This window comes from Macaca nemestrina, chromosome 5 (genome assembly GCF_043159975.1).
Source record: "Macaca nemestrina isolate mMacNem1 chromosome 5, mMacNem.hap1, whole genome shotgun sequence".
NCBI classification, from domain to species: Eukaryota; Metazoa; Chordata; class Mammalia; order Primates; family Cercopithecidae; genus Macaca; species Macaca nemestrina.
In genome coordinates, this window is record NC_092129.1 from 8,257,028 (window position 1) to 8,284,638 (window position 27,611).

General features: G+C 43.8%; 1 protein-coding gene and 1 long non-coding RNA gene across 7 annotated transcripts in view; one reads left to right on the plus strand and one right to left on the minus strand.

Moving 5' to 3' along the window:
* The window catches only part of LOC105487524 (QKI, KH domain containing RNA binding), a 166,685-nt gene extending 159,557 nt beyond the window's left edge, over positions 1 to 7,128 (minus strand). For 5 of the 6 annotated variants that reach the window (XR_011623272.1, XM_071096243.1, XM_071096242.1 and 2 more), the window contains exon 1: positions 6,507 to 7,128. Coding sequence is in view for 5 of the 6 variants with exons in the window: in XM_071096243.1 (XP_070952344.1) it covers positions 6,507 to 6,648 (142 nt within the window). In the remaining variant the exon portion in view is untranslated. The remainder of the gene's footprint in view (positions 1 to 6,506) is intronic. The other variant, XM_071096246.1, reaches the window with a different exon arrangement.
* Positions 7,129 to 13,704: 6,576 nt separating this feature from the next.
* LOC105487523 (uncharacterized) lies at positions 13,705 to 27,108 on the plus strand. The gene is made up of 3 exons (XR_011623273.1): positions 13,705 to 20,746; positions 21,290 to 22,052; positions 24,107 to 27,108. It is a non-coding gene; the product is annotated as an uncharacterized lncRNA (long non-coding RNA).
* Positions 27,109 to 27,611: the final 503 nt, after the last annotated feature.

Consider the following 27,611-nt stretch of genomic DNA (forward strand, 5'->3'; position numbering starts at 1 on the left):
CACTCCAGCCTGGGTGACAGAGTGAAACTCCGACTAAAAAAAAAAAAAAAAAGGAAAAAAAGAAAAGAAAAAGAAAAAAAGAAATAAAAGAACTAAGTTTCAGCTAAGTGAAAGCTTCAATTTATCAGTTTTCTAAGTGATGGCACTGTTTAAATTAAAGACACACCTATGTTTAAAAACACAGCTATTTGTGTTAAATGACAATCAGCTACGTATGATTATACTCAGCTTCCTTTTAAACTGAAGTCACTCAAATACAGTCTATCCTGAACACACCAAAGCAGCACCTAGGGACAAGAAATCATTCCTATCTATTGTGCCCTGCATGGAGTACAAGAACTATATAGATATATATGGACTTTTAAAAGGGTAACTAACAGGGTGGGGAAAGTTTACCTAAGTAATTCCATAAATGCCAAAATTTTCCAAGAGCTAAGATAAGCACTGGTAGTTTTTCTCTGCTTATGAACTGATACCCTTTGGTATAAGGACTGACAAGAAACTATACTGCTTAAGCAAAGCAATTTTATCTTTCTAAATCTCCTTCCCAATAATAACAGTAAAAGTAACATTAAGCACCTTGACAGCAAGTACTACAAATAACATGACATTTTTTAAAGTTATTTTTAAGAAAAAATACAAATGTCTTTTCTTCTAAGGGCATAAAACTATCAATAATCACACAACTGCTTCATTTCCTAAAATTATTAGACACTATTTCTAATGTCACCTCTGGATTTTCATTTTTTCAAACCATGTGCACATACCCTATCTTTAAGAAACTAGAAATCAAAAAAAGAGGTAAGATGTAACATGTTTAATTCAACAAGCATCTGAGAAGTGTATGCCAGGCTCTAAGGTAGGCACCTTCAAGAAAGTAATTTTAAGAGGGCAGACAGGCAATAATATTCCAATGCTAACTATAACGATCACTCCACAGAAGGGAGTACCTAACACAGACTCAGGTTATAAACAAATTTCTTAACAGTCCCACTAACATAACAAACTATATTCACTATAAAAGTTTATTGTTAGTTGTGCTTCTCTGTTAAGTAAAAATATAACTGTAAAACATCAAATAATCTAGCTATTTTGGGCCCAAAATTGATATGCCAATTTTCAAAAGGGGTATAAATATTCCCTAAAAGTTATCATTAAGGGTAAACAACACATTATTGCACTTAAAATTCACATTAAGCTGTCTTAATGTCAAATAGAGGAGGGATTGGAGGAAAAAAATGAAGTCCCGTTGATCATGTAAATAAAAAGCTAGTATATATCTCTGTGACCTCCTAACACAGGCCCACTCACCACTCCCCATCCCATGGCCTTAAAATAGAACCTTGGATATGTTCATAACAGCTGACATACCAATAGCAGAAACTTGCTCAGTGGGCTGCCTTTTAAGTTATCAACAAACAAAAACCCACAATGTCATAGCATTTTCCATCTCCAACAGAGAAGAGCAAGTTTTGCTTACAACTGCAACATCAAACAAATAAATCAAACACATGTATTAGCTACACTGAATTTCTCAAGTAAATTAAACTGTAGTTCCAGTCAGTTTATAAAAAGTTGCTCCTATGATCACACTGGTGTAATTCCCTTGATATAAAAACCAAACCAAACTGTAAAAAAAAGGGAAAAAAAACCCACACACACAAAAAAGCCCTTACATGTCTAAGTATATTGGCCTCAAAAAAAAAAAAGAATCTGAATCATGCTTCAGTGAAGGCCAGGTCAAAGCAAGAGGATTTTATTATACTTCACTTCTTTCATCACAGAAATCTATTTCCCTGAAAAAGGAAACCAAAAACCATTTGCTCTTATGAGAAACTGACCAATTTCAATCAGCTCCAGGACAGTGACAGTGACTAGTGAAGCATTAACAGAAATATAATGTGCATAAAGCATTTAAGAAGTCAAATTAACTTGATTTAACTTGACATTCTCAGTCATTTAAGAAAAAGTGTTCATCCCAAATACACTAGTCAATGTGACTAGCAAAGAGACCTATTTCCATCAACTCAACTGTGTTACAGTCGGATACTTTTACTACAAAACATGCAAACTGGATACAGTTTACAAAGGAAACACCTTCCACCTACAGGGAAATTTAGCTTTAAAAGTACAGAATGAATGTCTAATAAATGACCCATAATGATACAACTGATCTTTCCCATGACTGCCAATATATAGCTGCTGACACCTCCTGGGTGAGAAAAGATAATGGAAAGAAGTGATTATAAATAGTAGCTTCCTTCTTACTACAACTAATTCAAGGGCTGTGTACAAAAGCAAAATCCTAAAGAGGAGATTATTTCACCTTAAAATCTGTTTGTTACAGATGATGATTACTGACAACAATAATTGCTTCTTCAGACAAAAAGAAAAACTTTTTTTAAGAAATCTCTATAGCAAAAGTTCTCTCAATACCAACAACCACATAATTCTTAAGTCAAAGCTTTTGTAAATGAATTCTCAGGAAAAAAAAAAATGATGGCAAGAAAATCTTATGATACATCCAATAACAAAGGCAAACAAAGTGAAAATAAACATTAACATGAAAAAATATCAACTATTTAAGCAAGTTTTAACAAAATATTTTTACTCATATATTTAAAGGAGAGGGAGCAGGGAGGGTACAAACTAAACTGAGGTCAGACAGAAAGTTTATTATAAACACAAAAAGATCATCAGAAAATGAAAATGTATTTTTCAAATCAGTAATAAGGCATTCTAATGCATCTGCTCTTTTTCTGAGCCACACACTAATTTTTCTGATATCCACAATAAAAAGATTTAGACTGTCCTTCCTCATTATACATTTTTTATTTCCATATCAGCAGCTTTAACCCCTCCTCCATCTAAAAAACTGAAAACTCAAAATCTGCTTTAAAAATACTAGTTCTCCATTTTCCCCTAATACAGGATTGCTAAGTCTGACTGTACTCTTCACCTTCTCAATTCTAAATTACAAAACTTTATTAAAACAATTTGCATTCAACTACTGTTGTTTCATTTTCATGACAAAAAAAGTTTGTTTTTTAAAAAACTATATACTGACTGCTCTAAGGGTTCAGTCAAAAATTTCTCTCTAAAGGTAGAGCAGTTTAAGACCTAGGTTTTATGTGTAATCCTATGATCATCTCTATCTTCAATAAAAGGTTTCAAACTCAAGTTTATGTCCTTTATATGACGGGCCCAACCCAATACGTATTCATAACTTTAACAAACAACCGTGTTGAAGATACTTGAGTGGAAGAGCTGGCACACACACCCCCACCACCAGCAACAGCAAAAAACAAAACAAAAACAAAAACAAAAACAAGCAGTAAAACAAAAGGACTGTCCACAATCAAGATACAGGCTAAAGGTTAACTTGGCAAGGAATTAAAATACTTATTCTAAAACATCCAAGTCTTAATCGATTAACTAGGAAAACCAGCACACTTAATCCTCAAATTTGCAACTAGCCAAATGGAAATTCTTAGGCTGACAAGTTAATTTTTTAAAACCGTATTCTTTGAAAAATATTTTAAAATAAAAAATTTAAAATCTCATTTAAAATTCCTAATTATCAGAAAATACATCTACCCTAAATACGATGTTAACTTCATTAAACCAATCACTAAAGTAAAATTTTTAGTAAATTTTATCTAGATTTAAAAGTAATTTTTCGACCAAGCATTATAGGCAAAAAAAAAAAAAAAAAAAAAAAAAAAAAAAGTAATGCCTAACCAGAAACAAAAGTCATGATTAATTTGTTTTGAACAATGACAAACCACAAAGGGGTAAAGCACAAGATGCCAAATTTCACAATTAAATCATCTAGAAAAAAAAAAATGTGATGGACTTCAGAAACCAATATTTTTCTTAAATCAAATTAAGTTTATAATAAGACTAACAATTACAGGAAGCAGCTTATTCCACACTAAGGAATAGCCCTTTTTCCTGCATGTTTGTACTGGTCTGATAAAAAACAATCAAGCTTCCTTGTCATTATATTGCCCATTTTAAACATACTATATGTCATACAGAAGCAATCTTTACACTGGGGAGTTGACAAGGCAAAAACTAAAGACAGAGTAAGATGAGAGATGGAGTAAACCACATTAAAAGGGGAAGGGGAAACAAACATTATCTAAGCGATATCATAGTGATCTCCTACATTTAAAACGCAAATGAGAACTATTTCCAACCAGAGAGAAATAAGCCTTTGTTAGAGATAATGACATAATTAACATTTCTGGATTTGAAAGATTAAAAATTATTAAAGCCTAAGGTTGGAAACTTGATAAGGAATCAGCTCTAAATTTAGAGATTTTAGATCAACACAAAAGCACAAGAAGCCTTTTAAAACTAAAGAAACTCAAAAGTATGCAGTTTTTTAAATAGTATACATAAGGTGAAAGTATTTTCACATTTTTGGAATCTCCTATAGTCTTTGAATTCAACATTTCAAGAATACAATTTAATTTTAATTAACCCTAAATATTGTCAAGGCCTATTTTCATTTTATCGTCGATAAAGGATTCCTTCTAAACAACTGCACTCAAGAAAAAAAACTTTCACCAGAAATTGTTACTAATACTACTAAAACTTTAACTTAACCGAAATATGCCAAGGAGAAAATATTAAGAGTGTTACTTTTGAAACGTCATGAAGTTGTGCTAATAATTTTAAGGAAAGTGTTTTCAATGTTCGAAAACACTATATAAACACATGACAAATCAAATAATCTATAATTTAAGTTTCAACTAAATTTAATATAGGTCAGATTACTGAGTATGTTACACATTTGGTTCCAACCATTTCCATGGTTAAAAAATAACTGGCGCCCCTTAGCGCTCACATTTGGAAATACTCAATTTAAGAGTTCCAGCAATTTTTTTTTTTTTTTTTTTTGACATTCCAGAAAGTTTTCTGCCTCCACAATCTTTCAAATGCCAACACAAACAGGAAAAGCAGAACCCTTTAAAGGGACAGCTCAAGTTTTCTCTGGAGCAACTTGAAATTAACAGATTTGCTGTTCCAACAGTGGAAAATGCCCATTTCAATGCTGGTGAGTGCTGTATGTTTAACATGGAAGCAAAACGACGAGAAAGCCGTAACACCTAACCATTTTCTACTTTTAAGTTGTTTCTTTGACTTTCAAGACAATAAAACTCCAGGGATTTTTCTTTAATCATCTTTTTATCATGGAAACATTTCCGGCCTTTTGTTCTCTAATGACATTCCAACTCCCCAAGCTTCAAACTCCTGTTCCCCGACTCTATTTTTAAAATCTCGAAATTCTTGCGAAAAATCTAAACTCCATTGCTCATCTCTTCAACCTAAAGTTTTCAGTTTCCTTTACACAGTCCTCCGGTGATGCCTCTGAGCAGGAAAAAAAAAAACAAAAAAACTCCTGGCTAGTCGATTTTCGAAACACTTTTTTGTGGTCATTTATTTTTTTCTCTAGGCGTCCACAGAAACCCACAGCTACTAGAAATTAATACTCCAGATACTGCTATGAGAACTTCTTAAGGAAATTCCAGAGTTGGTCAACATTAATCTTCTTGTCATTCTTCGCTCCCCACAGCGCTCCATAAAGCTTTTTGAAAACTTCGGCTCAATTTTATTTCGCCCTTTCCAAACGTCTCGATTCCCTGTCCTACAAACTCGGGCGGCTGCGTCTCCGGGAGCAAACCCTCCGCCCAAGTTCTTCCTAACTCAGGCTGCGCTCCGATCTGTCATCGCGTTATTTCGCACTCCACCCACCCCCCCCACCCCCGAAAAGTGAAGTTCAACTCCCTAACAGTTCTCGCTTCCCCAAACAAAAGGGAAAAAAGTGCTTTTCGCCGTCACTTCGTCCTCCTTGTCGGCTACGCCAGCATAATTTCGGTCTCCTATGGAATTTCTTTAAACTAACGAGCCCCACTCTGACTTCCACTTAGTATTTACCAGCTGCACCAACTCCCCAAGCACGAAACCCCGCTTTAGTCCTCATGGGAGAGGGAGAGCTCCCGAACGCGGGGCAGCGGGGGTCCGCGCAGAGCAAGCTCAGGAGGTCGAGGAGAGGAGCGGGGCCCGCGCCGGGGACACGCGCGTCCTCCAGGCCGGCGGCGCGGCGTGGGCCTGCTCTCGGGAGGGCTTGGCGAGGACCACTGAGCCCGCCCAGCCCCCGCTGGCCTCTCGGAAATGTGACCGCCAAAGCCAGAGGCGCCGCAGGGTTCGCCCCGCAGCCCTCCGCAGCGCACAAACTTGGGCGCCAGCGGCGCGGGGTCCCGGGCCGGGCAGGGGGCGTCCGGCCCCGGCGGGTCCACCCCGGCCCGCCCGCCCGCCCGCCGCCGCCGCCGCAAGCCCGGCCCGGCGCCTCCTTTGTGCGCCCTCCCGGCCTCCCAGTCCCCCCGGCGCGCGGTCCCGCCCGGCCGTGACCTTCCCGCCCTCCCCACCATCCCAAGCAGGGAAAGGGGCCGCCCCGGCGGGGATCGGGCCGGGGCCGGGGCCCCGGAGACGCTCACCTTCGTCCAGCAGCCGCTCGAGGTGGTTGAAGATCCCGCAGAAGTTGGGCAGGCTGCTCATGAGCTTCTTGTCGTTCATCAGCTGCATCAGGTAATCTGGGGTGGGCTTCGGCTTCTCCTTCGTTTCCATTTCCCCGACCATATTCCAGGCTCCGCAGCTCACTCCGCCCGCCGCCGCCGCCGCCGCCGGAGAGGAGGGAGGGGCGGGGGCGAGCCCCGGCCGCGGGCCGCTCGGGACCCGGCGTCCCGCTCCGCGCCGGCTCCCGCTCTGGCTCCCGCGCCGAGCCCCGGGGCGGCCGGCACCGCGCGCTCGCCCGCCCCCCGCAGGCACTTTCCGCCCGGGCCCGACGCGCTCCCAGCCGCCGCCGCTCTCGGCCGCCCGGCTCGGCGCGTCCCTCACGAGGCCGGCGGGCGGGCGGGAGGCGGGTCTCGGCTGGCCGAGTGCGGGCGCAGGGCGCGGGCCGCTGGCGCCGGACGAGGAGGAGCCGGGGCCGCCGCTCGCTCGGCTGGTCGCGCCCGCTCAGCGCCGCCGCCGCCTGTGCCGCGGGCTCGGGGGGTCTCTCTGGGCTGGTCCCCGCCGCGGCGCCTCTGCCGCTGCCGCTGCCGCCGCGCTCTGACTGCGCTCCTCCTCTTCCTCCTCCTCCTTCTCCTCCTCCTCCTCACTCACTTGGCGGCGGAGTTCGCCTCAGTTCAGGCGGCGCTGCCAGCGGCGGCGGCAGCAGCGGCGGGGGGGGAGGGGCGAAGGCGCGGGGAGGGCCGGGGGCGGGGGGCGGGCGGCGGGCGGCGGGCGGGGCCGCGCAGGGCGGCCGTTAGCGGGGCCCGGCCGGCGCGCTCCCGCTGCCCGACGCCCCCCGACCCGGGCAGCAGCCGGCGCCGTTCCCCCTCCTCCCTGCCTCCCTGGCGGGGCGGGCGGCGGGGGCGACGGGAGCGTGACGGGCGGCGGCGCTCGGCGGCCCCGGGCCTGGGCGCAGGGACTGGGTCGCCGCCGTGCGGGGCGCCCGGGGCGGGTGGGTGTGGGTTGCGGGGCCGACGGCCGCGGGGGGGCGCGGGGCTCGGGCGCGGTTGGGGCTGGCGCGGCAGGCGGGAGGAATTCCAGCGGGACGCGCCAGCGCTGCCTCCGCCTCGCCTCCCGTTACTATAGTTTTTTCAGAACCTCTCATCCACCCCGCAGAAAAGAAATTTTTTTTAACGTCCTGTTGCTTCACGGGGGACTTTCGGGGTGGGCATCACGTGGCCCGACACGTAGCCATGGGGCTCCAGAGCGCGTGCGCGCGTCCTGCCCCGTGGCCACGCCCCTTCCGAGGGTCGCTCCGCCCCCGCCGGGCCCCGCGAGCGCGCGGTGGGGGAGGGAAGGGGCCCGGAGCGCGCCTGCGTGGGGCGTGGGCGGGGCTGGGGGCGGCAGCCGCCTAGGGGCTGGGGCTGCCCGTTTAGGGCCGGGTGCTGGCCAGTCGCCCACGGTGCGGAGGGCTGGTGGGCTTGCCCTGGCCGTCGGGCCCGCCACCTCGCGGGTCTTGGCTGCGGGGCGGGGGTGTGGCGGGGGAGCCGAGGACTGGAGTTTGAGGCTTTCTGAGGCGCGTGCGGCGGCGTCCGCCTCTGCGGGGTAGGGCGCCCGTCGCGCCGGGCTCCCGCTTTGTCGCCGAGGGAACCACGCGCGACGCCCCTCCCGTCGCCGCCGTGGCTCCCTTCCGTGTTCGTGATTTGCTGAGAGGCTGGAAAGCAGCACGGCGGAGAGAAGCCTCGCGCTCGCCAGGCGGGGAAGCGTGCGCGGACACGCGTGCGCACCCACGGGGCGGTGGGCGGGCGTGGGGGGTCTGGGCCAAGCGGTTGACGCGCCGCCAGGGAAGCGATCTTGTTGCACCTTCTCGTTATTCTGAAAGCAAATCGTAGCGAGACCCGAGCGCAGCGGCTTAGCAAATTATAAGGGGAGCGTTAGTCGTGCTCGAAATGCTTCTTTCGCGATGGCATCAGTGTTCCGTGAGGGAATGAAGCCGCAGTAGGAAAGAGCCTGTGCGCGTAGTCTGAAAAGCAGAAGTCAACATTTTTACAGATGAAGAAAGAATACGGAGGCAAGAGGTCTTTCTCTGCAGTGTGGTGGATTTCCAACATTTAGATTTGTTTGGAAGAATTTTCTGAGCTGCAACAATGAAGTCCTCCTTGATCTATAGAAGTCGACAGTCCCTAAATCTACATCTGCATCTGCATTTTGTTGCAAATCCTTTATAACATTCCATTAAAATAATGCAGTTATTTAATATCCAATTGATACTGAGTAATTCGCGGCTGAAATTTACTGTTAATCATTCTGTCTTCTGACTTAATAGTGAACGTAGGTGATTTTTTTTGTGAAATGTTGCTTCACACGAATTCTGAGAATCACCTCTAAGTTTGAGTTGTACTGAAGGCACTACAAGAATTTCAAACGAACGCTGAGTGGCCAGTAGCTTCTGGCCTTTTCATTTAACAAGCACAGAGTTCGTTTGTAAAATTAAGTTACTTTGACAGAGGAAATGTAATAGCCTTGGTAGACAACGTTAAAAATGTAACTCTCAGATATTTTAAATTCTCCAACAGCAGTATCTGTTTTAGAGCCATAGAATATTTACTTACTGAATTGCCTATTTAAAGATGAACTTTCTAAATGCAGGGAATAGTAACTTGAAAAAAAGCTCTGGTCTCTGAGTAATGAATGCTGTTTCAGTACCTAGAAAAATAGTTACACAAGGTTTTGATGCTGTTAGTATAAAATGCAACCCCCTTCTTAATGGCCTGCTTATTTCTTAAGCTCCTAGGCACTATGCCGAATGTTCTACATACATATCTCATTTAATCATCAGTACAAGTTGGGCTTAGGTTAGATTGTTATCCCAATTTTACAAATAAGGGGAAACCCAAGAAAGATGAAGCTAAGTGCCTTGTGCAAGAATACAGCTTATGAGTCCTGTGTCTGGGATTATAATACAATTATATTTTATTGTAAAGCTTATGTTTTTTTTCTTTTTTTCCTCGCCCTATCCTTTAAGTCAGGTTGAATTTTATGACAATATTCCACCATTTTTGACCCGTAGAAACGGCAGTGTCATAAGGCTCAACCACTTAAACCAGATTAAAGAACAATGATAGGCAATTTTCATTTCCTGTGTATTAGATAATAGCTACTGTGTGTTACCTTTTTTTTTTTTTTTTTTTTTTTTTTTGGTGAAACGGAATTTCGCTCTTGTCGCCCAGGCTGGAGTGCAATGGTGCGATCTTGGCTCACTGCAACCTCAGCCTCCCGGGTTCAAGCGATTCGCCTGCCCCATCCTTCCTAGTAGCTGGGATTACAGGCATGCGTCACCACGTCTAGCTAATTTTGTATTTTTAGTAGAGACAGGGGTTTCTCCATGTTGTTCAAGCTGGTCTTGAACTCCCGACCTCAAGTGATCTGCCCGCCTCAGCCTCCCAAAGTGCTGGGATTACAGGCGTGAGCCACCGTGCCCAGCAGGTTACCTTTTCAAATCTATGTAGATCACTTCACTAACTGACAGTTCCTCAATGGTTTCTTCTCTCAAAAAAGAAAAAAAATCCGAAGAGCTTACCAAGGCCTGCAAGACGACAGGTGTGGCCCCTGGTGCATCGCTGACCTTATGTCCTTCCTGTCCTCCCACAGCCCACTTGGCTGCACCCCCATGGAATCCCGCTGGATCCTTAAACATTCCAAGTATGCTTACCCTCCCCAGGACTCTGCCCTTGGTGTTTGCTCTCCTCGGAAAGCTTTTCCCCATGCATCGGTGACCCCTGCTCCTATTTATCTTTAGAAGGTGTCCCTTAACACCCTATGTAAAATGGCACTTTTGTGCACGCACACACCTCCTCCCTTCTTCCATCTGCTTACCCCGGGTTCTTTTCATACCATTTGTTTCCACCTGACATAACTATGGGTAAACTTGTTTGCCACTGGCAGCAAGATTGTAAGCTCCATGAGAAAAAGGAGTTTCTTCTATTAGGGATTTCCAGCACCTACGTCAGCATATGGTACATGTAGGCATTTATTAAATATGTGTCCAAATGAAGTATTAAGTACTTGTTATGGACCAGAAGCTCTGCAAAACCCTTATCTTCATTGTTTATTTTCATCCGTACAGCCAATATTTGAGGTAGGCAGGAAGAACCATATTTCAGAGATGAGAGGGCTGATGCTTAGGAGTAGTAAGTAGCTGCAGAGGGTCGGGTGCTGTGCTTGTGATAGTAATCCTAGCATTTTGGGAGGCCAAGGCAGGTGGATCACTTGAGCCCGGGATTTTGAAACCAGTCTAGGCAACATAGTGAGACGCTGTCTCTACAGAAAATACAAAAATTAACAGAGTCTGGTGCCACATACCTGTAGACCCAGCTACTTGTGAGGTTGAGGTGGGAGGATCAGGGAGGCAGAGGTTTCAGTGAGCTGTGATCACACCACTGCACTCCAGCCTGGGCGACAGAGCAAGACCCTGTCTCAAAAAAAAAAAAAAAAAAAATTAATGTAGAAAGACTAACTTTGTAACAATTACATTATTACAAAAATGTTATCTTAATACAGCATTCAAAATAAATTACAACATGTACTGAATATATATACAGAATGAGCTTCCACTTGAAGATCCCTATAATAGGTTTTTTCACTCTGAAATTTGTCATCTAATATGTTGACACTAAAAATGGTTCCACATTCTAACATCAGTAATTAACCAAGAGTGGAAACATATTTTCTGTTCTCTTAAATTTGATTGGCTCTATTTGCTTATTGCTATTCTTGACATTTAAAATAGAAATTTGCAGTATTCCAAACCTTTCTTTATCACCATAGAGTTCTTGAAAGCACTAAAATGTTCCTTGGATATAAGATTCAGGGTTTTATGGCTTTTTGTCCCAGTGTTCTTTTTAAAAATCTTAGTCTTTAGATTTTTCTAAAAGGGATTGGGGCATTCTTGGTATCTTCACAAATAATTGTTTATTGTCTTAATAGATTTGAGCATCCTTTTAAATTGTGAGATGACTTTTTGTTTTTTTACCTTTTTTTTACTTTTAAGGTGCGAGATGGCTTATCAGGCACTGTTTAAAAGATTGAAAATGAAACATTTCAAGTGAGAATATCTTAAATATTTCCAGTACCTGTTACATGTAAATGCATATCATTAACCCTAAGGCATTTACAGGCTGATTTGGGAGTTAATAGCATGTGCAGGTACATTTAAAAAGTTAACTAATAACTGCCAAGTAAAGGCTAAAGACAAAAATGCTGTGAAAATACCAGTGAGCACCAACATTGCCTGCCCGAAAGCCGTTTCAGGACCACACCGGGGAGGTGGGTTTGATCGGAGTAAAGGGTGTTGGCGGAGAGCAGTGACAGAACTTGGGGAGTGGAAAAGTACCAGGTGTTAGGGTAGGAGTTTCCACAGAGTGTATTTGATGCCAGATTTTGGTTGGTCTCGAACATCAAGCTAGAGGGTTTGTAGGGGAAGAGCCTTGGGATTTGTGTGTGTGTTGGGGTGGGGAGTGGGGCGGAGATGGTGGCCGGGGTCGGGGGCGGTCGGGAGGAAGGTGGTCTCCCTGTGTTGTTGCCCAGGCTGGTCTCAAAAGGAATTTTTTTAATATAAGGAAATGAACAAATCAGTAACATAGATTCCTCTCAGTGAAGTTTATTTGTATCTACCATTACGAATACAACATTTGTAAAATGAAAGGCATTGCTCTTCACAGCTGTTCTAATGTTAATTTGCTGCTTTTCTAAACCAGACATGAGTACTAACCTTTAGCTTAAACTACCTCACAACGGTTGAACGCTAACTGACAGTGTAAGGTTTCTACTCATTTGACCCTAAATGAAACTTGAGAGGTAAAAACGTTCTCAGCCAGGATGCAGGTCCTTGTGCTATATAATCCAAACTTCATTCCATATTTAAACAGAAACCACCTAAAAAATAACTGTCAGATACAGGAAGGTGAGAGTGAGTTACAAATGCATTTTGTTTTGATCTGCTCCCAGATTGATGCTTGTTTTTATGATTGCAAGACAATTTCAGAGGTGCTCTCCTGGATTGGGTTAATCGTTATTGTTTTTTTTTTTTTTTTTCCCTTCAGGATCGGGACCCTTTAGGATGAATCTGTGATTCGATTTCTTTTGACATACTAAATGGATACTCTTGGATTCATAGTCTGTGAGTTAGTTTTAAAAGTTGATATGGGTGACCATTTTACCACCAAGGGAAATAACTATTCATGTCCCAGACATTTAATCAAATGCCATTATCCTTTACTAAAATTTAACTTAAGAGTCTAAATGTACTTTTCCAGTAATTTCTGTATATTCATGCATCCTTAACTGAGTTCCCAGTGAGACCAAGGAAAGACCAAAAAAAGGACTGACATTTAGAGTCCCGATCAACCTTCGGGCGCTTCAGTTACTGAGTACACGGCAACTCTGAGTTAATAATTATCCTCATTTTACTGCTGAAGAAGCAGAGGCTGAGAGGGTTAACTACATAATGTGACTCATGTGGCAGCTACTGAATTCAGGACAGGATTCAAGGCAGACCTTCGGAGTCCTGAGTGATGGAAGGCACACTGTTGACCTTTCTGTAAGTTAAACTTGGGTACCTCAGGAGCTGTAATTTAATAAGTAAAATACCTGTGGCATTTGATTCTCTTTTTTCCAGTATTCTAGCTGATGGTGTATAGAGAAAGGATTGCTGTGCTAGGTATAAAAAACCTTATTCGTTCTATGTTAATAAGTTGTGTAGCACTGCGTAAGTAACCCTGAATCAGAGTTGAACTAAGTGATCTCCAAAGTCGTTCAAAGGTCTAAAATTCTGTGATTCCAAATAAAATATCCTCATCAAGATTAGCTAATTGATCTTGTTGTAATTTTATTTCTGCACCCAGGATAACCCCGTATACAGATGAATGGTCATGTAATAGCAATAAGAAATTAATATAAAAACCTTTAGGTGTCCAATTTTGCACAACTTGTTGAAATAAGTAATATGTATATATGTATAAAATATATTTTTATATATAATATATTTTATATAAAATATATATTATATATACATATTATATATGTATATATTTTATATAATATGTATTATATATAATTATATATATTTTATATAATATATAATATATAATTATATATATATGCACACTAAGAATTTTTATTTCCCTTAGGCAACACAATATATTGGGCTGAAAATGTTACATTTTTGTAATTTCCAAAGAATTAAAATCACATCTTTTTTTTTAAACATACTACAACTTAATAGAAAGTGGAGCACTAAAAAATTTCATCTAGAGCTCTTCATGAAGAAACTTACTACAAGTAGAGCATAAAAATTCCTTGAAGGTAGAATTCAGGTCTTATTCCTCTTTCTGCTCTTAAAATGCTTTACAAGTAGTCTACTTTAAATAATTACTCCTTTGAATGAACAAAAGAAAAAAGGAAGAAACACAGAGACATACTTGGACTCTAAGGAGAGGAAGCAGCCCTGTAAGCTGCTCATAGCATCTGAAAATCCAAAAGATTTCTTTGCCTTCCATGACAGGTAGTGTTTGATGCTGTGTGTTCATATTTTGCAATGTAATTCAGTGATTCTTGCGAAGTATTTTGGAGTGTAACCGATGTCTTACTCAGCAGGAAACATAGCATTTGTGGCAACTAGGCCAGGGAATCCATAGTCCTCTGACTCTGTCACAGGTTAGAAAATGAGCACCTCTGGTTTTAACATTAAAGAGTTTGCATAGCAATGATATTTTATCAGAATCGTTCACTACTTATTCAGATATAAGATTAAAAGCAGGCAGGGCACAGTGGCTCACGCCTGTAATCCCAGCACTTTGGGAGGCCGAGTCCAGTGGGTCACTTGAGGTCAGGAGTTTGAGACCAGCCTGGCCAATATGGCGAAACCCCATCTCTACCAAAAAATACAAAAATTAGCCGGGTGCGGTGGGGTGCACACCTGTAATCCCAGCTACTCGGGAAGCTGAGGCACAAGAATGGCTTGAACCCAGGAGATGGAGGTTGCAGTGAGCTGAGATCACAACCACTGCACACCAGCCTGGGCAACAGAGCGAGACCCTGTCTCAAAAAAAAAAAAAAAAAAAGATTAAAAGCAATTCTTTGTAGCACTGAGATTCAAGCGGTACACACTAGTACAGCCTTTTCAGTTTTTAAATTTTGAAAGATTCCCACACCACTCAGTGAGCCATCACTGCTCTCAGCCATACTACCCAGGCCCTCTTCCGGAGCCCCTGGGACCCCCCAACCTAGCAACCAAAGGCAAGATGCCTGGCACCCGGCCCCCGTCAGGGCTGGCAAACACGGATCATTTATGCCTGTGCTGGGCCAATTGTTACAACCTTTTGATTGTTACTTCTGTTTGTGTGGGCTTCTTTGCATATTTAGAAAGTTATTTTATTTCATTTCTTTATGTCCATTAAACTCTGGGCTTATGAGTTTTTACTAAATGTAATGAAAGTGGATACTTTTTTTCTAAGATACGTATAGGTTCTTTGGGTATATATCCAAATTTAGAAAGGTTTATACAAATGACATTTATCCAGTGACAATGAAATACCAAAGGCTTCAGTTTTGCTTTCTATTTTCCCTAAATAATATGTTAAAAAAAAACAGGATGCTGCCGGAGCTGAAAAGTGATTCATTCTCCTCCTTACGATAAACTCTGTATTTCACACAAAGAAATATCTCTGTTCTATTCTTCCCCAGTGCTGTGCAGCCATTCACGTTCCTTTGCTGAGCCGTACAAGTAATACTGATGATGCTAGCATTTATTATTTCCTAGTTATTCTGCCTAAGCCAATCTGTAAAATGTGTTACAGTTACATTTTATAGATCTTCAAGGGCCACCAACTTGATTAACTGACATTAATGACACTGTGTTTTTCTCGGTATCCATTGGTAGTGAGCATCCTCTTGAGTTGGAAAAAAATGTGGCATAGTAAAATGAGTAGCCCTTTTTGTTTAACAATTCTAAAATGCGTGCCCTATATTGATAGTGTGAGCTGGGAATTAAGCAGCCGTGAGAAACTGAAAGCTGAAGCTGTGATCGACAGAGGGACATGGCTCTGCTCCTGCCTCTGTCCTTTCTCTGTCCAGGTGAAGCTATTAAAAGAGCAGAAAGAATGTGAGGGGATCAGGAAAGCAAACTGAAATGTGAATCAAGAAGAAGAAGAAGGGCTTGCATGCAAGGAGTTCAGAGACAGTCTTGTAAACTCTCCCATCAGCTGACCTGCCAGCAGCCAGCCGTCTTCTCCTCCAGTTCCTCTCTGGGTGCCTGGCTGTTGGTGGCAGAGGCAGCAGGCCCTGCTCTGTGCCAGGTCCTTGACCTCTGTAGACCGACAGCCAGACTTGACTCTCTCCTGTCCCTCAGCTGACCAGATTTCAACATTTCAGTTGGTCCCATGCCTGATTTCATGAAGGCACACTGGCACTTCATCAGATGGCCCCAACCAGGCCCTGCCTCTGTGTTTGGGAAGAGGGAGCAGACACAAGTCTCAGGCTGTAAGAGGCAAGCTGGCCTGGCGTCAGGGCCACTCAGCACCCAGGCCGGTGCGGGAAGGAGGCCTTTCATCTCTAGGCTCAGACAACTGGTTGGGGCCTTTTAATAAGTACTTCCTTCTGCACTGAAATATGAAATAATAATACCTTAGCCCCACAGCATAACCATGTGCCAAGTCTATAGAAACGCTCTCACAGATAATGCAGAGGAACAGTCCTTAAATCCTGAGCAAGGACGGAAAGTCCTGAAACAGTTTTCCCGAAGAATTTGCTGGTCCTCCGAGGCAGCTGCAGAGCAGGAGATCCAGAAAAGTCACTGAAGAGGTCCCAGGTTCGAATCTCGACCCTGTCACTTACCAAAAGCAATGTAAACTCTCTGCACCTCTCTTTCCTTGCCTGTAAGGTAAGGTGGTGCAGCATAATGGCATGAGTGCCTCGCTGCATGCCTGGCACACAGTAAACTTTCAATAAATAGCATCATTTTAAGAATTGAAAAGGAGGCCTGGATAGGGCCCCAGTTCATGCACACGTATTTTGGAATCTGTGCAATCTCTCTACATTGAAATTTTCTCTACAGAGCTCAAAAGCATTTAGTCATCAGTTTTCTGCTGCTTCCTGTTACACAAACCATTTCCTGTTCCCAGGACTGCTGACACTAGGAAGTAAAGGGACAGACAGCCTGATGAAAAGGAGCCTCAGTCTTAGGCCGGCCCTATTGTCAGTCAGCAGCAACAACACTTGCTCTCAAGCTGGCCAGGGGTCACCACACCCTCCAAGACCCGGTGTTGAAAGCCACAGTGTCATTGTGGGACCGAGTGGAAAAGGAGAGGCTGCCTCCCTCCTGCCCCTGCCCTAGAAACAATGGGCCTGGCAGTTAGCTGGGGGAGCTTAGGGGATCCCATCTTCTGGAAGGCCCAGGAGCTCACCACGCCTGCTAGATTTCCATGATGATATTCTAGCACAGAGAGTTGTGGACTGACCCAGGGTTTAAACTGTGATTTCCAAGCAACTGTTGGGCTGCATTATGCCAGCTCAAGGGCTTTCTCCAATCCCTGCCCCGAGGTGGCCACAGCAGCAAGTGTAGGAGAGTGAAGGAGCCGGAAGGGGGTCTGCTCCACCTGCCCACTCAGCAGACCATGTTTTGGCTTATTTCACTAGACACTTGGAAAGCAATAGCAACAAGCTTTAATCAGATACCATGGGAAAACATAGCCCTCGTTTTGAAGCACTTAAAGTCTGAAAGTGGAGAGACAAAACTAGACGTACTTCACTAGTGGCTTCTGCAAGTTTGTTTTACTAGATCACGCAGGAAGCAGCTAGACAGCAGTGGCTCCTTCTGTCTTCCCTGCACCTGCCTTGAAATGAGCTTCATCTCTCCTGGTGACCCCCTAGAAATTTTGCTTCAACGAGACTTGGTTCCTAAAGACTTCTTCACCTGCTAGTATTGTCACCGCCTCCCAGCCACTGGGCCACACCTGTAGCCTCCAGAAAGCTTATCAATGGGGTCAGGACCTTCTCAGTGGTTTTCAAGGTAACAACATGATTTTCAGAGCCTCATCTCCAAATGAAGGCCAGGACACACACAATTAAATCAAGGTAGTTGAAAGGGAAAAAGGAGCTTTCAAATAAACATTTCTGAGATTCAAGTATGAGTCTTGCTTCACTGCGAATCACATACCCTATTGTAATACTAATCTTGAACAACATTTCTATTTGCATCATATGTTTTCTTGCTCACCAAAAGGGCGACACGTTACCAGTAGATACCTGGGGACGTGATTCAGTCTGAACTATAATTGAATCCCTGACATTATAAGGAACTTGGTGAGAATTTTCCTCTTGAAATCTATTTTTACAAAAGTGACTTATTGTGTACCTTGTATGCAGTGATAATGCACTAAGTAAGGGTAATGCCAGAGACCACAGCAAAAACTTAGATGATGTGTTTTTACACCAGATTTCTCCAAAGCAAGATCACCATCACATCACTGGGCTGCCGTTCACTCAGTAAGCCGCACAAATCTGAATTCAGCACAAAGCCTTCCCTCTTCGTGCTTCCCCCTGCCTCAAGCCTCAAGTTGAGCAGCTCCTGACTCAGCCCTCTCCCATTCCCTCTGTCCTCATCATGGCCTGTGGGTCCTTTCCCATCCTCCCCACAGCCTCTCCATGCAGAGTTTCTGAGGGGCCCTGAGTTACACGAAGCTTGAAACCTGCTGTGTGATGTGATAGAATTTCTTATGTATAGTATAACATATGCATATGAGTGCAACATGAATACCCCATAACCTTGTTCTTGATGTCTACCATAAACTTCCTGGAGGTAAGACTTTCCTAGCATCTTAATACAGCTTTTAAAAAAATTGCCAACATACCGGCTGGGCATGGTAGCTCACACCTGTAATCCCAGCCCTTTGGGAGGACAAGGCAGGTGGATCACCTGAGGTCAGGAGTTCGAGACCAGCCTGGCCAAGATGGCAAAACCCATCTCTACTACAAATACAAAAATTAGCTGGGCCTGGGTGGCGGGTGCCTGTAATCCCAGCTACGCAGGAAGCTGAGACAGAAGAATCGTTTAAACCAAGTGGGCGGTGGCTGCAGTGAGCTGAGATCACGCCACTGCACTCTAGCCTGAGCAACAGAGTGAGGCCTCATGTCAAAAAAATATATATATTGCTAACATACAATTTCTCATTGTTATTTACCCTTCATTTGACATTGTATTCCATAGTCTGAACTTCATCTTTACAGCATTCATTCAAGAAAGGAAATGGGGATTGCATGAGGAAAAAGAGAGCAAAGGAAAAAATTTCAATAAAGGAAATCGTGTTCCCTTTCCCCCACCTCCAAAACAAAAATTCTCCTTTGCTGGAAAGTGGACGTAAAAGTGTTTTTGCTTTTCAAAACAGTTTTCTAAACACACACGCGCGCGCGCGCGCACACACGCACACACACAAACACAGTATTTCATGGCCTGTGCACCACTTCTTGCCTGCTGGCTCAAGGTCTAGCTTGTTTTTCCACCCCACAGTGTCAGGCAGGTCCAGCCCTCCTTTATGTCCTAGAGTTCGTGTTGGTGCCAGGCAGCTTCAGATTCTGTGCCCCATTTGAAATCATTCGCAAGATCTGAATTGTTAAAGAAAATATGCTGGCTTCTGAGTAATGCTAACCACTGGAAAATATTAGAAAACATTTCAAAATAAGAGAGTCCTTGGATCTGTTATTTATTTTTTATTGGAATTGAATTAAATTACTGGTCAGCATCACAAAAGTAAAAACCTCTGTCATTCACCATTATCTTTTCCCCCTTTAAGAATCAAAAGGAAGCCCCACGGCTGGGGGAAAAATCTTCCAGCTAAGTGAACCTCACTGTTTGTTCTACCTGGGCCTGACCTACACAGTAACCAGAAGCTTCCTGGGCCTAGCAGTTTCAACCAAGTATTTCAGGAACCTGTGCTCACCCTTGGCAATAACAAGCCTCGGGTGATTTCAGCTGTCAAGTGTCTCTGATCCTCAGATTCTTACAAGGGAGCTTTGCAAAGCTTGTAGTCTCTCCTTCCTAATTTAATTTAAACTGCACTTGTGATAAAGAGGTAAGTGCGCGGCTTCTCCCTAATGCTACCATGAATTTCTGTATGACACAGATCCTCCTTGGGGCTGAGAGTGAAGTGCTGGGAGTCTAAAAAGAACCGTGTCCATCCCCTGTGTCCCATGGTGTCTCCAGGGAGCTGCCATCCTCCCAGCCCCCTCCCACCTGTCTCTTTTCTCCTCAGCCAGCCCCCAGCGTGGAGGTGCCCACTGCTCCCACAGTGTCTCTGCCAGACTCTTCCAGGGCCCACTGCAGAGCCAGGCACAGCTTCCCCAATCTCTCCTCATCCCTGCTGCCTCCAAAACAAACACACATTAGAAAAAGGACAAAGGAGTTTTGGTTATAGAAAGGTCAAAGAGTTTTAAAAATTACCGACATTGGGAAAATTACAAGGTTGCTAAAGAATCTGAAAAAACTACCAGCAGCGGTTCCCAGAGCCTGACCTCATTTATGTTTCAATGGAGACCGGGGTCAACTGCTCTGAATATTTCCCAAGCATTCTTATTAATCTTTTGTGTAGCTAGAGGTTGGTCTTGTGGGCACCTTCGCTGTTACCAAGCTGTGCCTAGCTCTTGGGTCCAGGCCCAATCCCTGACCCTTTAACGAAGAAGACACTTCTCCTTCTCCCCTACAAAGGCCTCTCCCTTGGGCTTTAGGCTACTTGTTTTGACCTTCAGTTTGCCACCAGGGTCCATCATGGAGGGCTCTTGGTTGAAGTCTTAGGAATCTGCCCTCCTACCCCTCCCCCACAAAGACATCCCCTCCGGGCCATTGTTCCCTTGCAGTTGTCTTCCATGTTCCTCCCGGACAGCTCTGTGGCTCCGGCATACAGCACCATGCGGGTCTCTCTCATTGAATTAAAACTGGCCAGTGAGGCAATACGACACAATGAGGAAAAGGTGTGTCTTGACGGGGTACCATCCAGCAGGCAGCCTGAGCTCAGCGGTCCTCAGTCTTCTCAGCTGCAAAATGGGGTTGCCAATTGTGAAAGGGAAATTAAAAATTGGGATCACAATTTACTCTGCCAAAAGAAAAATTAAGCCGAAAGCTGAATCATGCAAGATGCGGCCTTTCCTTTTGTTCCTAAGCAGAGATCTACAGATAAAAGCTTCAACCTCTCCACAGGTAAATTCTCCGTGTTCACCTTATGTTACATGAATTGCCAATTTACTGAGCACGATTTACTGAGTAGAGAGGAATACGTAACGACGATTGCCCTACCTGCCCCTTTTCTCTTTTCCGCTTTAAATATTGAAGCCCTCAAAATTCGTGATTGGAGAAAGGCACAGACCACAGATTGTTTCTGTGATTCCATGTTAATTGCTTCTGGGCACGTCCTTAACCTTGGGAAAATCAACTTCTAAATTGATTGAGACCTGTCTCCAAAATTTTTTGGTTTACATAATCCCACTTTATCATGCTACCGTGAGGATGACATTGGGCAATCATAAGCCCCTGACCTGTACCTGGAATATGGTGATTGCTCAATAAACACTGGTTCTGATTATAATTTTTATTAATGTCTTTTTTAAAATCAATTTGCTCACTGATTTTTATTCTTTCTTTACTTAAGAAAAAAAAATAGACCACCTTTAGACTGCCTCCTTTCGTCAGGCACAATGTGAGGCATTGGGGGTACAACGGGAAGTAACTGTCTCTGCCTTCCAGGAATTCTGCAGAGTGGTAAAGAGGACAAATACCAACAATTACAGAGCAATGAGCTAGGTCTTGCAATGGGAATATCCTCGGTCTCCTGTGGGAATGTTGGATGAGAAGCAACTAACTCTGCCTGAGGACTAGAACAGGGAGAGGCTGTGCAGAGAAGACCTCCTAGAGGAGCTGACGAGAGTCAGACTGAACAAGACCAGAAGGGAATTGCCACAGCCGGAAGGAGGAAGGAAGGTCCTGCCTGGGGAAACCGAGGTACAGTCAGCAGGGATGGCTGGTCCTGCCCTCCATGGCCCTGGGCTGGTACAACAGTTGTTCTCATTTAATCTGTGGATCCAGTCTCCTTAGTAACCATGCAGACTCAGTAGAGAACAACGTTCTGGAGCCTGCTTCTGTGAACATCCATCTCTCAGTTTCAAAGCGCTACCTCCAGACGAGCCTTCCTTCGCAGCACGGTGTTTCACCTGAGGAACATATTAATAATATGACTCGCACTGTTTGAGCGCTTTCCACGTGCTCTGCACGATCTGGGCCTTTCAAACATCATCTCATGCAGTCCTCTCCAAAGCTACCCTGTGTGGTCATCTCGTCCCGTGTCAAATCCCGGCTCCAAACAGTTTCTACGCTGGCCCTTGGGCAAGTAACCTCACTTTGCCTCTGTTTCTTCCTCTTCCAAAGGGGATGCCCAGCCCACCTCACAGGTTGACAAGGCGGCGATAGGAGTTAATGTAAGCAGAGCCCTTAGAACAGTCACCAGCACATGGTAAGAACTCAGTAACTGCTATTCCTGTGCCACTGCATGTGCCTCTAGGGTTTTTTGCTTGTTTGAGATGGAGTCTCGCTCTGTCACCCAGGCTGGTGTGCAGTGGTGCGGTCTCGGCTCACTGCAACCTCCGACTCTTGGGTTCAACCAATCCTTCTGCCTCAGTCTCCCGAGTAGCTATAGGTGCCCACCACCACACTGGCCCAATTTTTGTATTTTTAGTACCGACAAAGTTTCACCATATTTGTCAAGCTGGTCCCGAACTCCTGACCTCAGGTGATCAGCCTGCCTCAGCCTCCCAAAGTGTTGAGATTACAGGCGTGAGCCACCACGCCTGGCCAAGTGCCTCTAGATTTTTGACCCATTTGCAGAGTAGTGGGAAGAGGCAAAGATTGACAACAGTTCGAAATTGGTTTTCTCTTGCTCTTAGGCACATAACTAATTTCCGTTTCCCACCTCCCATATGGCCATGCGCCTGAGTGTCAGCCAACGGAATGGGAGCTGTACTCCTTCCAGCCTGGCCTACAAATCCGGCCCCTGCATTCACCATCAGCTGTCTCATTCAGGCCAGTGGGAAGGGAGATGTGTTGAAGATGTGAATCCCAAAATGAAGGCATGGAGAAGGTCATCCTTCAGGCTTGTCCACTGCACAGTTCCGTTTTCTAAATAAGAAGCCTTCACACACTTGATGAGCAGCCTAGCCAGCTTCTACTAACACATGTGTGTCCAGAGCTCAGGGAAGGGCCAGCCTTGCAGTGCACTGTGGGAGATACAGCTGTGGTCTGCCCAGCAGGTTCTACTTCCTCCTCTTCCTCCCAGTAAGAAACTCCCTCTCTTATGTGAGAATTTACAACATGATTTACTGTGGCTTAATTTCTGCACCACCAAGTCGGCAGGCAGTGCACACACAGCCCAGGCTCCGAGCCCTTGGCGCATGATCAGTTCTGGGGCAGCCTCTTGACCCACAGTTATTGTGGCCTAATCAGTTATTGCCAAAGGGTTCAGGAGAAGTGGATCTCTCCTTTTGGGTGAGATTGCTGGCTTTAGAGGATGTAGATATCCTAGGGATCCTTTCAAAGAAAGAAGCCCTCACAGGGGAAGCAGAGCCCATGTGGACTCCGATGTGTATGCCTTAGGGCGTCGTTTCAACTCCAGCATCCATTAACATTTGATTCACCTTCCTCAGTTACCTGGGTAATAAGCCTCCTTTGTGTTTAAGCTGATTAAAGCCAGTTTTCCCAACTTACCAGCTTTGCCCATTACCTCCAGTTCCCTGGACCTCAGCCCCGCTGCCTCTAACACCTGCCTTGAGAGCTGTCTTGATAATCTCATCTTCACATTACATAAATATTAAAATTCCTTAAATAATCAGTGACTGTAACAGGCACGGCTTCCACTGAGGGGAGAAGAGTATTAGTCACTCACATGTGGTCTCCATGGATAATACTCCTTCTTAGGAAGGCAGTCTTGCTATATACACTGGAACAAACAAGGTCCCATTAGCACCAACTCAGTAGAACTGCCCCTTTGTTTTATTGTGCTGAACTTTTGTCCTATTAAAGATTTTTAAAAGTAAATGGTGAATTTCAGGAGTTTGGAAATCTTTGCAAATTTCCTTCACAATGTGTTTCCTTGTACTAGAATTTAATTAATGATACTTTTATCTGTTTTTCATTTAAAGCAACATAGTTGCAACCCCAGAGATTTACAAAATCAGAAATATAAATTAATTCTTACCATCAGTTATACAGACTATCCTCCCAGCCTTCGCTTTAGTCTTTTGATTAAATACAGGCTATCCCCAAATATTTGATGGGATAGTTCTGTAACGTGTATATTCCATTTGTATCTCAAACACTAGAATTTCAGGCTTGTATTTTTGAATTTTATTTTGGATTTTATTTTGAAATTCTTACTTGTATAAACCAATCCCTTATCAAAATAGAGAATTTTCAAAAGTTGCTTAACTTTGTCACTCTCATCGCCTTTCATTCTGGTGAAAACCAGCCTGACCATTTTACATTCAGGTTTTCTTTCTCCATATTCATTTCCAGGCTCTGAGTTCATTATTCCAGTGAAACCATACTAAGGAAAAAAGACTTTTTACCCTCCTCTCATCTGTTGAACTTTGGCTTCCTTCACTCTCCCTTGCTCTGCACACCCCAGCTCCTCCGAAATCAAATGTCAGGAGACTAACCCCGTGAAGAGTCTCTAAGAATGGAGTTCTCATCAATATTGTTCATGTTGTGGGGAGGGGTGGACTGGGAGTTCCTGTTTAAAGTATTCAGAATTTCTGCTGGGGATAATGACAAAGTTCTGGAAATCGTTGGTGATTACACAACATTGTGTATGTGGCTAATGCCAATGAATTGTACATTTTAAAATGGTTACATGGTAATTTTAAAATATATTTTATCACAATGAAAAAATCTTCATGCTTTCTGTCTTGTATATTTGTATAAATTACTAAATCTAGTTGCATCACTCATATGGAGGGCAGCAGCTAAGAAGCCTGAAGAAGTCAGTTAAAATTGAACGGGTAAAGAAATTTTGTTTCTTAAAAAAATGCCCGACAGAACAAAGCATACGCACCCTTTGCCAACTGTCTTTGGGAAAAGGCTCTGTTCGCTCATGCGCAGAAGGAAGCCAGGCAGCGAGGATGTCGACAAGGGAAAGATGAATGACCCCCTGGAGACCGCAGGGTTTGTGTTCGAGTTTCCACCACCTTTTCATCCTTTTGTCCCCCTTCTGATTCACATGCAGATTAGCCCAGACCAACTCCTCTCTAAATACTCTTTTCACGCTGGTTGGAAGGTAGAAGGCTCAACTAAATATGCATGAGGTTTTTTCTCCCGGGTTTCTGATGCGCTCTTGTTGGGTGTTGAGGAATTACGTTAATGAATGCGTGCCTGCACACACCGACACAGAAACCAGGCACGCACATGCACACACACACGCGCATGCACACACACACACAAACACACACACAATCAGCTTTGTCAGATCCTCCTTGGGCACTCACCAAACAGTTCCCATGAAAAGGAAGAAAGGACAGAGGGGGAGGAGGAGAGATTTAAAATCTGTTGCCAGGGGAGAAGTAAATGGTACAGCTTGATACAAAGGAAAGAACAAGGTTTCATCTTTGCTTTCTGGAGTTGCAAATGTAACTCTTGTTTCCAGTCAGTCCCAGTGTAAAATAAGACAAGGCCATTGCAGAAGCAGAACTAGCTGGCCTGGCTCTTCCCAGTGGAGAAGAAAAAGTTAAGGACAGAGTTTAAATGTTGGAAATAAGTTGTAAATTTGAAAACAAAGAACTCATCAATAGTTTCTTTAAGCAGGGCTTTATGCAAATTCCTTCACCACAGATCGTGAGTCTGGATCCCAGAAGGAGTTATTAGGGTTTATATAATACTGCCCTTTATGCTGTCTTTTTTTTTCCCTGTCTCTTCTGTGGCTTTTAGATGCTGTTTTCATTAGGCTAGCTAAATTCCACTTTAAGATGAATTCACCCTAAATGTGTTTGCATGAAATTATATCGAGTTATGGCTTAGAGTGTAAATCATCTTTAATTATAGGTAATCTTTATGATATTTTAACAGATAGGATAATATATTAGCACACTGGAACTGAGGTGCAGACATATTAATGGCCTTAATATCACACTGCCAGAAACAGTCATCTTTCCAACCTTTAATCATCTCCCTCGCCTGCCCCTTCCTTTCTTTTCTTAGTGATCACAGAATGGCCAAGCAGCCCATCAGACCCTGGTCCGGAAGGGCCCGGGGGCTCTGTCACTATTTTTCACACTTGTGTATCAGGACAGTAGGTTGAAAAGTGTATTTTTTCTGTGTGTGTGTTTCTAATGTAACCCATCAACGGATACTGGTTTTCATTTGTAGATTTTAATATACTAAAATATAAAGATTTTGTTATTTTCAAAAATTCCTTCTGGATTCAAGCAACAAATAATTAGCGTAATTCTCTTCATCCATCCTCACACGGTACGAAAAGATGGGGAAATCCTGCTTCGGGCCCACACTGCTTCTCTAGCTGAAGGGACGCAAAGCAGAAACAAATCTCCAACTTCCCTGAAGCATACGGAAGGCTTCCCTGTGCATTTTGTGACAGACTGAAAATTAGTTGTTGATAGTATTTCTTTCACATGAAAGCACAGAACATACTCTATTTTCCATCCCAGCCCCCACCCCAAACAGAATCTGGTTATTTGAAGTCCACATAAATAACCAACCCTGGTCTATTGTTGTAATCAGCATTACACATTCTTAGCTTATAACCAGGGTGTCTTTCTGTTTCATCAATAAAAACTAAGATGGAAAGTTCACGCGGAAAGCGTTCAGTCTTTCATCTGCTACACTGACAAGGAATTATCATACTCAGCATTATTTCCTAGTCATTTATTACTGACTTGTCTGAATTAATAGGTACCTGGCTCTATCTAAGTTTAAAGAAAATTGTATCTACGTTTTTTAAAGAAAAATTTAGTGAAAGAGTTCAAAAAATTGTTCCAGATTCCTCCTGGGGGAGGAAGTGCATTGCTTGGAAGCTATTTCAGAAGGGCATTTTGTAGAAAACCCTGGGAATCAGTGTGGGTATTCAGTAAATATTTTTGAGTGAATGTTGGATGGCTTTGACCAAGTAAATTAAATGCACACGCACACACTTAGTCATCATTTTATGCGTAAATAAATACCTATACACAAACAGAACTATTACCTCTACTGATGGTGGATTACTGAACTCAGCTGTGTCCCACACTTCAAATGGGTCCCGGTCTCTGGGGAGGCATTGCTGCCTGGTGTGAAGGGACCACCCCACATCCATCGCCAGGTCTAGACAGAGACTGGCTCCCTCCCGGCTGACACTCAACAGAAAACGGTGGAGCTGGCCTTTTAACCGTGCCCAGTGGATGGTCCTGATCTGCGTGGAGTAAGCTGAGGGTCTCCAAGAAGGGTTTCTTTGCTAAAAATATGTTCCGAGCCAGTGGACTTTACTTCTTTTAACAAAAATATTAGTCATGGAAATTTTAAGAAGAAAATTAGAGTTTAATTTTGCTGAGTTAAAGTTACTAACCTTTAATATATAGATAATATATCTATATGTATATATAGATATATATATCTTCTGGGTAAATGGCATTATCAAGTGCTAACCTCTGACTAAAATTAGCATGTTGGAATAACCTGAGCAGGAAAGAAAAAAGAAGGCTATTTTTTGTTTTTCACTTTTGTTTGTTTGTTTGTTTTTGAGACAGAGTCTTGCTCTGTTCTCCAGACTGGAGTGCAGTGGCGCAATCATGGTTTACTGCAGCCGCTGCCTCCCAGGCTCAGGTGATCCCCCTGCAGGCACACATCACCAAACCTGGCTAATTTTTGTAGAGTCGCAGTTTTGCCATGTTGCCCAGGCTGGTCTGGAACTCCTGAGGTCAAGCGACCTGCCTGCCTCGGCCTCCCAAAGTGCCGGAATTACAGGCGTGAGCCACCGCGCCCAGCCCAGCTCTATTTTAAAACACAGAATCCACAAAGGAAGGAAAAGGTCAGG